The 12,308-nt window shown below is 46.6% G+C and overlaps 1 protein-coding gene across 2 annotated transcripts in view; it reads left to right on the top strand.

The window, feature by feature from the left end:
* LOC143942470 (V-type proton ATPase catalytic subunit A-like) overlaps positions 1-12,308 on the top strand; it is a 75,817-nt gene that overhangs the window by 43,811 nt on the left and 19,698 nt on the right. For both annotated transcript variants that reach the window (XM_077463779.1, XM_077463780.1), the window contains exons 5-10: positions 2,165-2,302; positions 7,881-8,032; positions 8,466-8,628; positions 8,710-8,818; positions 9,186-9,308; positions 11,859-11,973. In XM_077463779.1, the coding sequence (XP_077319905.1) occupies positions 2,165-2,302; positions 7,881-8,032; positions 8,466-8,628; positions 8,710-8,818; positions 9,186-9,308; positions 11,859-11,973 (800 nt within the window). The remainder of the gene's footprint in view (positions 1-2,164; positions 2,303-7,880; positions 8,033-8,465; positions 8,629-8,709; positions 8,819-9,185; positions 9,309-11,858; positions 11,974-12,308) is intronic.

The following is a 12,308-nucleotide window of genomic DNA, read 5'->3' on the forward strand; positions in this document are numbered from 1 at the left end:
AGCAGTGCACCAGAACCCTATATACCGTACACCTATACTAGTCCTTAAAAGGACCTTTGTGGACCTAATATTAATAGCTAGTGATTAAACTGACTGTCCCTGCTGCACACAGCGTCCTGTCCCTACACTGACAAAAGACAGGCTGCTGCAATCACCAGCACAGCAGTGCACTGAACCCTATATACTGTACTACACCTATTCCAGTCCTTAAAAGGACTTATGTGGACCTAATAGCTAGTGATTTGTGTCACTACAGTCTCTCCCTGCTCCACACAGCGTCCTGTCCCTACACTGATATAAGACAGAATGTAAAATGGCTGCCAGATCAGGTCTATTTATAAGTTAGGGGGAATGTCCAATTGTCCATGTGCTGAAATGTCTCAATTGGCTGTCCTGTACCCCATGATGGATGTGTCATCATGGGTCAAAGTTCTTTCACACTGTAAATACATATGTCCGGCAATAGTCCGCCGATTGGGCAAATCGCGAACACGCCAAATTCGCCGTGAACCGACCGCCGGGCGAACAGTTCAGCCATCCCTAATGAGAACGATTTCCTGGAGGTTTGATCTGCATAAAAGAACCTGGGACCCTTAGGATTATACTATTAAGTTTGCTAGACTCACTAAGTATATGCTTGTGTGTGTCCACGTCCTCTGGTAAGCGATTTGTGCTGTCGGTGGTGGATCACGTTTGTCACTTACTGGGCTGGACACTCACGGAACCACTATTTTCTTTGATAGTCACCTATCAATTTGATGTCACATATTCTTTTGGACACTTTTGGAACTACTTTCATTGGATTTGGACTTTTCCTTCATCACATGTTTAGAAAATGTCTTATTTTAGTTGATGATTCACACTGGATTGTATAATTTATGCCACTATATGTCACTATTTTTGCATAATTTATTGGATCACTGTATTATTTACTATTGATTTATTTAGCGCTGCACTTTTTTCCTTTGTATAGGGTTGTATCCTAGTTCTCCATAGATTGTTGGCCATGTCTGTCTCTTAGTTTTCCATAGATTGTTGACCATGTCTGTCTCTTAGTTCTGCATAGATTGTTGGCCAGGGCTGTCTCTTAGTTTCCCATAGATTGCTGGACAGGGCTGTCTCTTAGTTTCCTATAGATTGCAGGCCAGGGTTGTCTGTTAGTTCTTCATAGATTGCAGGCCAGGGTTGTCTGTTAGTTCTCCATAGATTGTTGGCCAGGGTTGTCTCTTATTTCTCCATAGATTGCAGGTTAGGGTTGTCTCCTAGTTCTCCATAGATTGCAGGCCAGGTCTGTCTCTTAGTTCTTCATAAATTGCAGACCAGGGCTGTCTGTTAGTTCTCCATAGATTGTTGGCCAGGACTGTCTCTTAGTTCTGCAGGGATTACAGGCCAGGGCTGTCTCTTAGCTCTCTATAGATTGCAGCCCAGGGCTGTCTCTTAGTTCTCCATAGATTGCTGGCCAGGACTGTCTCTTAGTTCTCCAGGGATTACAGGCCAGGGCTGTCTCTTAGTTCTCTATAGATTGCAGCCCAGGGCTGTATCTTAGTTCTCCATAGATTGTTGGCCAGGACTGTCTCTTAGTTCTCCAGGGATTACAGACCAGGGCTGTATCTTAGTTCTCCATAGATTGTTGGCCAGGACTGTCTCTTAGTTCTCCATAGATTGTTGGCCAGGACTGTCTCTTAGTTCTCCAGGGATTACAGACCAGGGCTGTATCTTAGTTCTCCATAGATTGTTGGCCAGGACTGTCTCTTAGTTCTCCAGGGATTACAGACCAGGGCTGTATCTTAGATCTCCATAGATTGTTGGCCAGGACTGTCTCTTAGTTCTCCAGGGATTACAGACCAGGGCTGTATCTTAGTTCTCCATAGATTGCAGGCTAGGGTTGTCTCCTAGCTCTCCATAGATTGCAGACCAGGGCTGTCCCTTAGTTTTCCAAAGATTGTTGGCCATGGTTGTCTGTTAGCTCTCCATAGATAACAGGCCAGGCCTGTCTCTTAGTTCTCCAAAGATTGCAGGCCAGGGCTGTCTGTTAGTACTTTGGGAAAATCTGGAAATCACGAATATAGGGTTAGGGTCAATCTTATGTCTGTAAATGTTTGAGGAATGGATAGATGGGCTGAGTGATAGTGAATATGACCTGTAAATCATTCTTCTTCCCCAGGCAGGTAGCCATTTGACTGGAGGGGATATCTACGGGAGTGTCACAGAGAATTCTCTCATCAAACACAAAATCATGGTGCCCCCCCGAAGCCGTGGAACTGTCACCTACGTCGCTCCCCCTGGGAACTATGACATTTCAGTGAGTTTCTGTGAAAGTCTTTACTTTATGCTGCCCTCTACCTCTAAGTTGGCATAGACCTCCCCTCTGCCAAGTCCTTGTACATGGGCATTCTCCACATTGGAGGTCAAAGGACAATTCCATTCATATTTGAAAGAAGGCAGTTTAATTTAGTTTTTTACATTTAGAGTATTACATAGTAGGCAAGGTTAAAGAGAAGACACAAGTCCATCAAGTCCAACCTATGTGTGTGATTTTATGTCAGTATTACATTCTATATCCCTGTATGTTGTGGTCATTCAGGTGCTTATCTAATAGTTTTTTTTTTAATTATTGATGCTCCCCTCTGAAATCACTGCTTGTGGAAGTCCACATCCTATCTGCTCTTACAGTAAAGAACCCTCTACGCAGTTCAAGGTTTAACCACTTTTCTTCTAATTTTAGTCAATGACTGCGTGTCTTATTAAATTCCCTTTCGTGGAAAAGCTTTATCCCTATTGTGGGGTCACCAGTACAGTATTTGTACATTGAAATCATATCCCTCTCAAGCGTCTCTTCTCCAGAGAGAATAAGTTCAGAGCTCGCAACCTTTCCTCATAACTAATATCCTCCAGTTCCTTTATTAGCGTTGTTGCCCTTCTTTGTACTCGCTCCATTTCCAGTACATTGTTCCTGAGGACTGCTGCCAAGAACTGGACAGTATACTCCAGGTGCGGCTGGGCCAGAGTCTTGTAGAGGGGAGAATTATCCTTTTATCTCTGAAGTTGATCCCTTTTTAATGCCAATATTCAGTTTGCTTTGTTTGCAGCATCTTGGCATTGCTGAGCCCATCATCTACTAGCACCCCCAGGTCCTTTTCCATCCTAGATTCCACCAGAGGATCTTTCCTAAGGAGTAGATTGCATTCAGATTTTTGCCACCCCAATGCATTATTTTACATTTTTCCACATTAAACCTCATTTGCCGTGTAGTTGCCCCTCCCCATTAATTTGTTCAGATCTTCCTGCAAAGTTTCCACATCCTGCAGAGAAGTTATTGCCCTGCTTAGCTTAGTATTGTCCACAAATACAGAGATTGAGCTGTTTGTCCCATCCTCTAGGTCATTTATGAATAAATTAAATAGGATTGGTCCCAGCACAGAATCCTGGGGGACCCCACTACCCACCCCTGACCATTCCGAGTACTCCCCATTTATCACCACCCTCTGAACTCGCCCTTGTAGCCAGATTTCAATCCATGTCCTCACCCCTATGGTCCATGCCAACGCACCTTATTTTGTACAGTAAACGTTTATGGGGAACTGTGTCAAATGATTTTGCAAAATCCAGATACACCACGTCTACAGGCCTTCCTTTATCTAGATACACCACGTCTACGGGCCTTCCTTTATCTAGATACACCACGTCTACGGGCCTTCCTTTATCTAGATACACCACGTCTACGGGCCTTCCTTTATCTAGATACGCCACGTCTACGGGCCTTCCTTTATCCAGATACACCACGTCTACGGGCCTTCCTTTATCCAGATACACCATGTCTATGGCCCTTCCTTTATCTAGATACACCATGTCTACGGGCCTTCCTTTATATAGATATACCACGTCTACGGATCTTCCTTTATCTAGATACACCACGTCTACGGACCTTCCTTTATCTAGATACACCACGTCTACGGGCCTTCCTTTATCTAGATACACCACGTCTACGGGCCTTCCTTTATCTAGATACACCACGTCTACGGGCCTTCCTTTATCTAGATACACCACGTCTACGTGCCTTCCTTTATCTAGATACACCATGTCTACGGGCCTTCCTTTATCTAGATACACCACGTCTACGGGCCTTCCTTTATCTAGATACACCACGTCTACGGGTCTTCCTTTATCTAGATACACCACGTCTACGGGCCTTCCTTTATCTAGATACACCACGTCTACGGGCCTTCCTTTATCTAGATACACCATGTCTATGGGTCTTCCTTTATCCAGATACACCACGTCTACGGGCCTTCCTTTATCTAGATACACCACGTCTACGGGCCTTCCTTTATCTAGATACACCACGTCTACGGCCCTTCCTTTATCTAGATACACCACGTCTACGGGCCTTCCTTTATCTAGATACACCACGTCTACGGGCCTTCCTTTATCTAGATACACCATGTCTATGGGTCTTCCTTTATCCAGATACACCACGTCTACGGGCCTTCCTTTATCTAGATACACCACGTCTACGGCCCTTCCTTTATCTAGATACACCACGTCTACGGGTCTTCCTTTATCTAGATACACCACGTCTACGGACCTTCCTTTATCTAGATACACCACGTCTACGGGTCTTCCTTTATCTAGATACACCACGTCTACGGGCCTTCCTTTATCTAGATACACCACATCTACGGGCCTTCCTTTATCTAGATACACCATGTCTATGGGTCTTCCTTTATCCAGATACACCACGTCTACGGGCCTTCCTTTATCTAGATGCACCACGTCTACGGCCCTTCCTTTATCTAGATACACCATGTCTACGGGCCTTCCTTTATCTAGATACACCATGTCTACGGGCCTTCCTTTATATAGATACACCACGTCTACGGACCTTCCTTTATCTAGATACACCACGTCTACGGGTCTTCCTTTATCTAGATACACCACGTCTACGGGCCTTCCTTTATCTAGATACACCACGTCTACGGGCCTTCCTTTATCTAGATACACCATGTCTATGGGTCTTCCTTTATCCAGATACACCACGTCTACGGGCCTTCCTTTATCTAGATACACCACGTCTACGGGCCTTCCTTTATCTAGATACACCACGTCTACGGCCCTTCCTTTATCTAGATACACCATGTCTATGGGCCTTCCTTTATCTAGATACACCATGTCTACGGGCCTTCCTTTATCTAGATACACCACATCTACGGGCCTTCCTTTATCTAGATACACCACATCTACAGGCCTTCCTTTATCTAGATACACCGTGTCTACGGCCCTTCCTTTATCTAGATACACCACGTCTAAGGCCCTTCCTTTATCTAGATACACCACGGCTACGGCCCTTCCTTTATCTAAATACACCACGTCTACGGGCCTTCCTTTATCTAGATACACCACGTCTACGGGCCTTCCTTTATCTAGATACACCACATCTACGGGCCTTCCTTTATCTAGATACACCGCGTCTACGGCCCTTCCTTTATCTAGATACACCACGTCTAAGGCCCTTCCTTTATCTAGATACACCACGGCTACGGCCCTTCCTTTATCTAGATACACCACGTCTACGGGCCTTCCTTTATCTAGATACACCACGTCTACGGGCCTTCCTTTATCTAGATACACCACATCTATGGGCCTTCCTTTATCTAGATACACCACATCTACGGGCCTTCCTTTATCTACATACACCGTGTCTACGGCCCTTCCTTTATCTAGATACACCACGTCTAAGGCCCTTCCTTTATCTAGATACACCACGGCTACGGCCCTTCCTTTATCTAGGTACACCACGTCTACGGGCCTTCCTTTATCTAGATACACCACGTCTACGGGCCTTCCTTTATCTAGATACACCACGTCTACGGGCCTTCCTTTATCTAGATACACCACGTCTACGGGCCTTCCTTTATCTAGATATGCCACGTCTACGGACCTTCCTTTATCTAGATACACCACGTCTACGGGCCTTCCTTTATCTAGATACACCATGTCTACGGGCCTTCCTTTATCTAGATACACCACGTCTACGGGTCTTCCTTTATCTAGATACACCACGTCTACGGGCCTTCCTTTATCTAGATACACCACGTCTACGGGCCTTCCTTTATCTAGATACACCACGTCTACGGGCCTTCCTTTATCTAGATATGCCACGTCTACGGACCTTCCTTTATCTAGATACACCACGTCTACGGGCCTTCCTTTAGCTAGATGACAGCTCACCTCCTCATAGATGGTTAATAGATTGGTTTGGCAAGAACGATTCTTCATGAATCCATGCTGATTACTGCTAATGATACCGTTGTGATGCATAGTAGTGGGCAGCACAGTGGTGTAGTGGTTAGCACTCTCACCTAGCAGTAAGAAGAGTCGCTGGTTCGAATCCCAACCACGACACTACCTGCCTGGAGTTTGCATGTTCTCCCTGTGCCTGCGTGGGTTTCCTCCAGGTACTCTGGTTCCCTCCACAATCCAAAGACATGCACGTAGGTTAATTGGCTTCTGTCCAAAATTGGCCCTAGTATAAGAATGGGGACCTTGGATTGTGGGCTCCTTGATGGTAAGGACCAATGTAAGTGTGCAATGTACAGGGATAGGGACAATTGTAGACACCCACTCAGGTTGAACTAGATGGACTGGTGTCTTTATTCAACCTTACTAACTATGAAACTAGTCCATTATGCTTTACCTTTGCAGGGAATGAAAGAGGAAGTAAACCCATCAGGGTTTACTTCCTCTTTAAGAACAATGGTCTGGCAATTACTTGACTGAGTTCCCTAATTACTTAAGCCCCGGACCATTTTCCAGCTAAAGGACCAAGCTCCTTTTTGCGATTCGGCACTGCGTCGCTTTAACTGACAATTGCACGGTCGTGTGACGTGGCTCCCAAACAAAATTGGCATCCTTTTTTTCCCATAAATAGAGCTTTCTTTTGGTGGTATTTGATCACCTCTGCGTTTTAAATTTTTTGCCCTATAAACAAAAATAGAGCGACAATTTTGAAAAAATGCAATATTTTTAACTTTTTGCTATAATTGTATAATTGTTTACACTTGCCTCTCCTCATTCTTCAGCTCTGTGACCCGATCGCGGGACACCGGCGGCAATCAGGTCCGCGGGTCCCGCGGTCACGGAGGGACAGTACAGGTACTTAAAGGGAATGTACAGGTACATGATTATACCCAGCGGTGCCATTCTGCTGATGTACATCGGCGTGAGGCAGTCCTTAAGCAGTTAAGGACCCTCGGGTGCAAGCCATCTGGTCCCGGTGATTTATTAATGTTATGTTTTTCAAGTCTATTGCTAATTCTGTCCTCTGTTAGCCATGAGAGTGCTTCCTGTGATGTACCATGTGGATAAATATTGCAGTTTTAGTTACTGAAGCCCCCCGATTACCTTCTGGAGACTGAGCAGAACAATAAATTCAATACCTTTGCCATCTCTCTATCCTTAATAACCAGATTCTCTTCATCATTCTTTATGGGACCAATATGATCTGACCTCCCTTTCTTACTATTTATGTGCTTAAATCATTTCTTGGGATTTTTTTACTGTCCTCCGCTATGTGCCTTTCGTGTTCTATCTTAGTCGCCCTGATTGCACCCTTACATTTCTTGTTGCATTCTTTGTAAAGTTGAAATGCTGATGATGATCCTTTAGCCTTGTATTTTTTGAAGGTCTTCTCCTTTGCTTTTATAAACATTTTTACATTTAAATTAAGCCACCCAGGACTTTTATTAACTCTTTTAAGTGTATTTCCCATTGGGATGCGCTAGCTAATGCTCTTATTTAATATGCTCTTAAAGCATACACATTTTTCCTCTGTGTTTTTGGTTCCTAAGATTTCATCCAAATAATTTTTTTGTCTTCTCTAGGATGTGGTTCTAGAATTGGACTTCGAAGGCATCAAAGAAAAGCTTACCATGGTACAGGTGTGGCCAGTGCGGCAGATTCGACCAACTGCTGAGAAGCTTCCAGCCAACTACCCACTGCTGACTGGACAGAGAGTCTTGGACGCCCTTTTCCCGTAATGTCATCTGCTGGATTTCAAGGCTTACTAAGCCTCATTTCTGTTTGGCCATAGGTCCACAAATCCCCAAAGCCTCCAATCAGACGCAGACTTGTTCTTCATTTGTAAATTTGCAAGGGCACATTTGGATCTGATTCTGACAGCATAGAACTTACATAAGACAACTGATATGGCTGGGTTCATGTCCAGACAGATCAGCTGTCTAGAGACTCCCATCGACAGATATGGGAGGTTTGGTATAATTCCCACCATTGATGGTTTAATGGACAATGAGAGTGTAAAGCTCCATACAGGTGGGGATTCAGCCTTTGTAGAACTTCATCTTCCATCTCAGCAGGCCAATATTCCAATAGACACTGTTCAATGTTTGACCTTGAAGACCAATGAAGAGATTAGGTTTCCCAACAGATGTACATGTTTTCTTTCTCAGATGTGTCCAAGGTGGAACCACAGCAATCCCTGGTGCCTTCGGCTGTGGGAAGACTGTGATCTCTCAGGCTTTATCCAAGTTCTCCAATAGTGATATCATTGTATACGTGGGCTGTGGAGAGAGAGGTAACGAGATGTCAGAGGTGCTGAGGGACTTCCCAGAGGTAAGACATTTCTCAGACAACTCACCATAAATCCCTTTGGCTGATATTGTATACTCATCCCAATAATTTATTATTAATCAGCTTACCATGGAGGTTAATGGGAAAACTGAGACAATCATGAAAAGGACAACTCTGGTGGCAAACACATCCAACATGCCAGTGGCAGCTAGAGAGGCCTCAATCTACACAGGTTTGCCCATGTCTGATATATATGTATATACATAAAGTCTTTGGTAAATATTCATTCCATTTGTCTACTCTGTGTCATGTTAGATAAGTGCGTGCTGTGGTAGTTGCTGTATTGATGACCCTCCAGTCTCCAACAGTTACCCCATTTACCATTCTTAAACATGAGTAAGGCTACTTTTGGCCCAAATCAAACAATTTGCAGTGTCTGGTGTCATACTTAACATTATCTAAACCTTGTGTCATGAACCAACTAGATGGACTGATGATAATAAATGACTACAACATTGAGCGGATGCCCCCCCCTCTAAGCTTGAAACTTTACCCTAAATATATTCAATGAGACTGAAAAATGTTCTCTTCTCAATAAGGAATCACCTTGTCTGAATATTTCCGAGATATGGGTTACAACGTCAGTATGATGGCAGACTCCACTTCACGATGGGCTGAGGCGCTGAGAGAAATCTCTGGTCGTTTGGCAGAAATGCCAGCTGGTAAGAATTATTTATCTAATTCCATTCTGTGAGTTTTCTATCTCTAATAGTAAAGGAAATTGGGCAAAATGACTACAATAGTTTCCACCCCTCCCACAATGAGGAGATTTTCCCCCACTAGTTTGTGTCTCTGCCCCTCTCACAATGGGGAGATTAGATAAGGTGTCACTCACACAGCTGAGCGCCACATTATAATGACAGCAGTTGGCGGGAGATGGGAGTTCTGTTGGTGGAGAGGTTATTAGAAGAAAACACACAATAGCATAACAGAAATCTTTCCTGAAGATTCAAGATTCAATATTGTAACAGGCTTTCCTGAAGACTATATAATGTATATGGAAGAGTCTCATTTGTTGGGTCTCAGGGAGAGTAGGGGGCAGCCATTGGTTGTGTGTCAGGGATGGTAGGGGGGCAGCCATTTGTTGGGTGTCAGAGACAATCGGGAGCAGCCATTTGTGTGGTGTCGGGGACAGTGGGGGGGGGGGAGCCATTGGTTGTGTCTCAGGGACAGTAGGGGGCAGCCATTTGTTGGGTGTCAGGGATGATAGGGGGCAGCCATTTGTTGGGTGTCGGAGACAGTAGGGGGCAGCCATTGGTTGGGTCTCAGGGACAGTAGGGGGCAGTCATTTGTTGGGTGTCAGGGACTATAGGGGGCAGCCATTTGTTGGGTGTCTGGGACAGTAGGGAGGCAGCCATTTATTGGGTGTTAGGGACAGTAGGGGGGCGGTCATTGGTTGTGTCTCGGGGACAGTAGGGGGCAGCCATTGGTTGTGTCTCAGGGACAGTAGGGGGCGGCCATTTGTTGGGTGTCAGGGACTATAGGGAGCAGCCATTTTTTGTGTGTCAGGGACAGTAGGGGGGCAGCCATTGGTTGTGTCTCAGGGACTGTAGGGGACAGCCATTTGTTGGGTGTCAGGGATTATAGGGGGCAGCCATTTGTTGGGTGCCGGGGACAGTAGGGGGGCAGCCATTTGTTGGGTGTTGGGGACAGTAGGGGGGCAGCCATTGGTTGTGTCTCAGGGACAGTAGGGGGCAGCCATTTGTTGGGTGTCAGGAATTATAGGGGGGCAGTTATTGGTTGGGCCTCAGGGAAAGTAGGGGGCAGCCATTTGTTGGGTGTTGGGGGTGGTAGGGGGGCAGCCATTTGTTGGGTGTCGAGGACGGCAGGGAGGTCACCATTTGTTGGGTGTCGGTGAGGGTAGGGGCAGCCATTTCTTGGGTGTCGGGGATGGTAGGGGGGCAGCCATTGGTTGGGTCTCAGCGAAAGTAAGGGGTAGCCATTTGTTCAGTGGTGGGCAGGGTAGGGGGGCAGCTATTTGTTGCGTGTCAGAGATGGTAGGGTGTCCGCCATTTGTTGGGTGTCAGGGATGGTAGGGGACAGCCATTTGTTGTGTGTCGGGGACAGTAGGGGGGCAGCCCTTGGTTGGGTCTCAAGGACTGTAGGGGGCAGCCATTGTTGGGTGTCACAGACAATAGGGGGCAGCCATTTGTGTGGTGTCGGGACAGTGGGGGGGAGCCATTGGTTGTGTCTCAGGGACAGTAGGGGGCAGCCATTTGTTGGGGGTCAGGGATGATAGGGGGCAGCCATTTGTTGGGTGTCAGAGACAGTAGGGGGCAGCCATTGGTTGGGTCTCAGGGACAGTAGGGGGCAGCCATTTGTTGGGTGTCAGGGACTATAGGGGGCAGCCATTTGTTGGGTGTCTGGGACAGTAGGGGGGCAGCCATTTATTGGGTGTTAGGGACAGTAGGGGGGCAGCCATTGGTTGTGTCTCAGGGACAGTAGGGGGCAGCCATTTGTTGGGTGTCAGGGACTATAGGGAGCAGCCATGTTTTGGGTGTCAGGGACAGTAGGGGGGCAGCCATTGGTTGTGTCTCAGGGACTGTAGGGAACAGCCATTGGTTGGGTGTCAGGGATTATAGGGGGCAGCCATTTGTTGGGTGCCGGGGACAGTAGGGGGGCAGGCATTTGTTGGATGTTGGGGACAGTAGGGGGGCAGCCATTGGTTGTGTCTCAGGGACAGTAGGGGGCAGCCATTTGTTGGGTGTCAGGAATTATAGGGGGGCAGCCATTGGTTGGGCCTCAGGGAAAGTAGGTGGCAGCCAGTTGTTGGGTGTTGGGGATGGTAGGGGCAGCCATTTGTTGGGTGTCAAGGACGGTAGGGAGGCCACCATTTGTTGGGTATCGGCAGGGGGGCAGCCATTGGTTGGGTCTCAGAGAAAGTAAGGGGCAGCCATTTGTTGAGTGTGGGGATGGTAAGGAGTCCGTCATTTGTTGGGTGTCGGGGATGGTAGGGGACAGCCATTTGTTGTGTCAGGGACGGTAGGGGGGCAGCCCTTGGTTGGGTTTCAAGGACGGTAGGGGGCAGCCATTTGTTGGGTGTCAGGGACGGTAGGGGGGCAGCCCTTGGTTGGGTCTCAGGGACAGTAGGGGACAGCCATTTGTTGGGTGTCAGGGATGGTAGGGGGGCAGTCGTTGTATTAGATGTCCAGTGCCAGCATAAGCCGACCCAGTTGGCCTCCTTCTCATGTGTGAAATGATTTGTGTTACAGATAGCGGTTATCCAGCATACCTCGGCGCCCGATTGGCCTCCTTCTATGAGCGGGCAGGAAGAGTCCGGTGTTTGGGAAGTCCTCAGAGAGAAGGCAGTGTCAGCATTGTTGGAGCGTGAGTGGACCAATCTGTGTAGCAGCGGCCATGTTTGTCAATCCATTTTCCAGACTACCCAAGAATTACCTTCCTAACAAGCAGGAAACGAGCTTTAAAGCAAACCTCCATCCCTCCATCTCATTCCAGGATCGGAGGTCCATAATGCCCAATCAGATAATGAAGTGCTAGTTGTATACAGTATGGGGCTGATTTATAGAGCATTTGCAGAGATATTAGTCCTATGAAGCTGCTTGTGCATTTATTCTATGTGAGTGGAGGAAATCATGTGCTACCAGGCTATTTTGTCTCCAAGTCAAATGTTATTCATTCATGTGGAATAGGTTGAATCAAGA

The sequence above is a fragment of the Lithobates pipiens genome, unplaced genomic scaffold, assembly GCF_037356315.1.
Source record: "Lithobates pipiens isolate NorthernLeopardFrog02 unplaced genomic scaffold, aLitPip1_a1.2 Scaffold_30, whole genome shotgun sequence".
NCBI classification, from domain to species: Eukaryota; Metazoa; Chordata; class Amphibia; order Anura; family Ranidae; genus Lithobates; species Lithobates pipiens.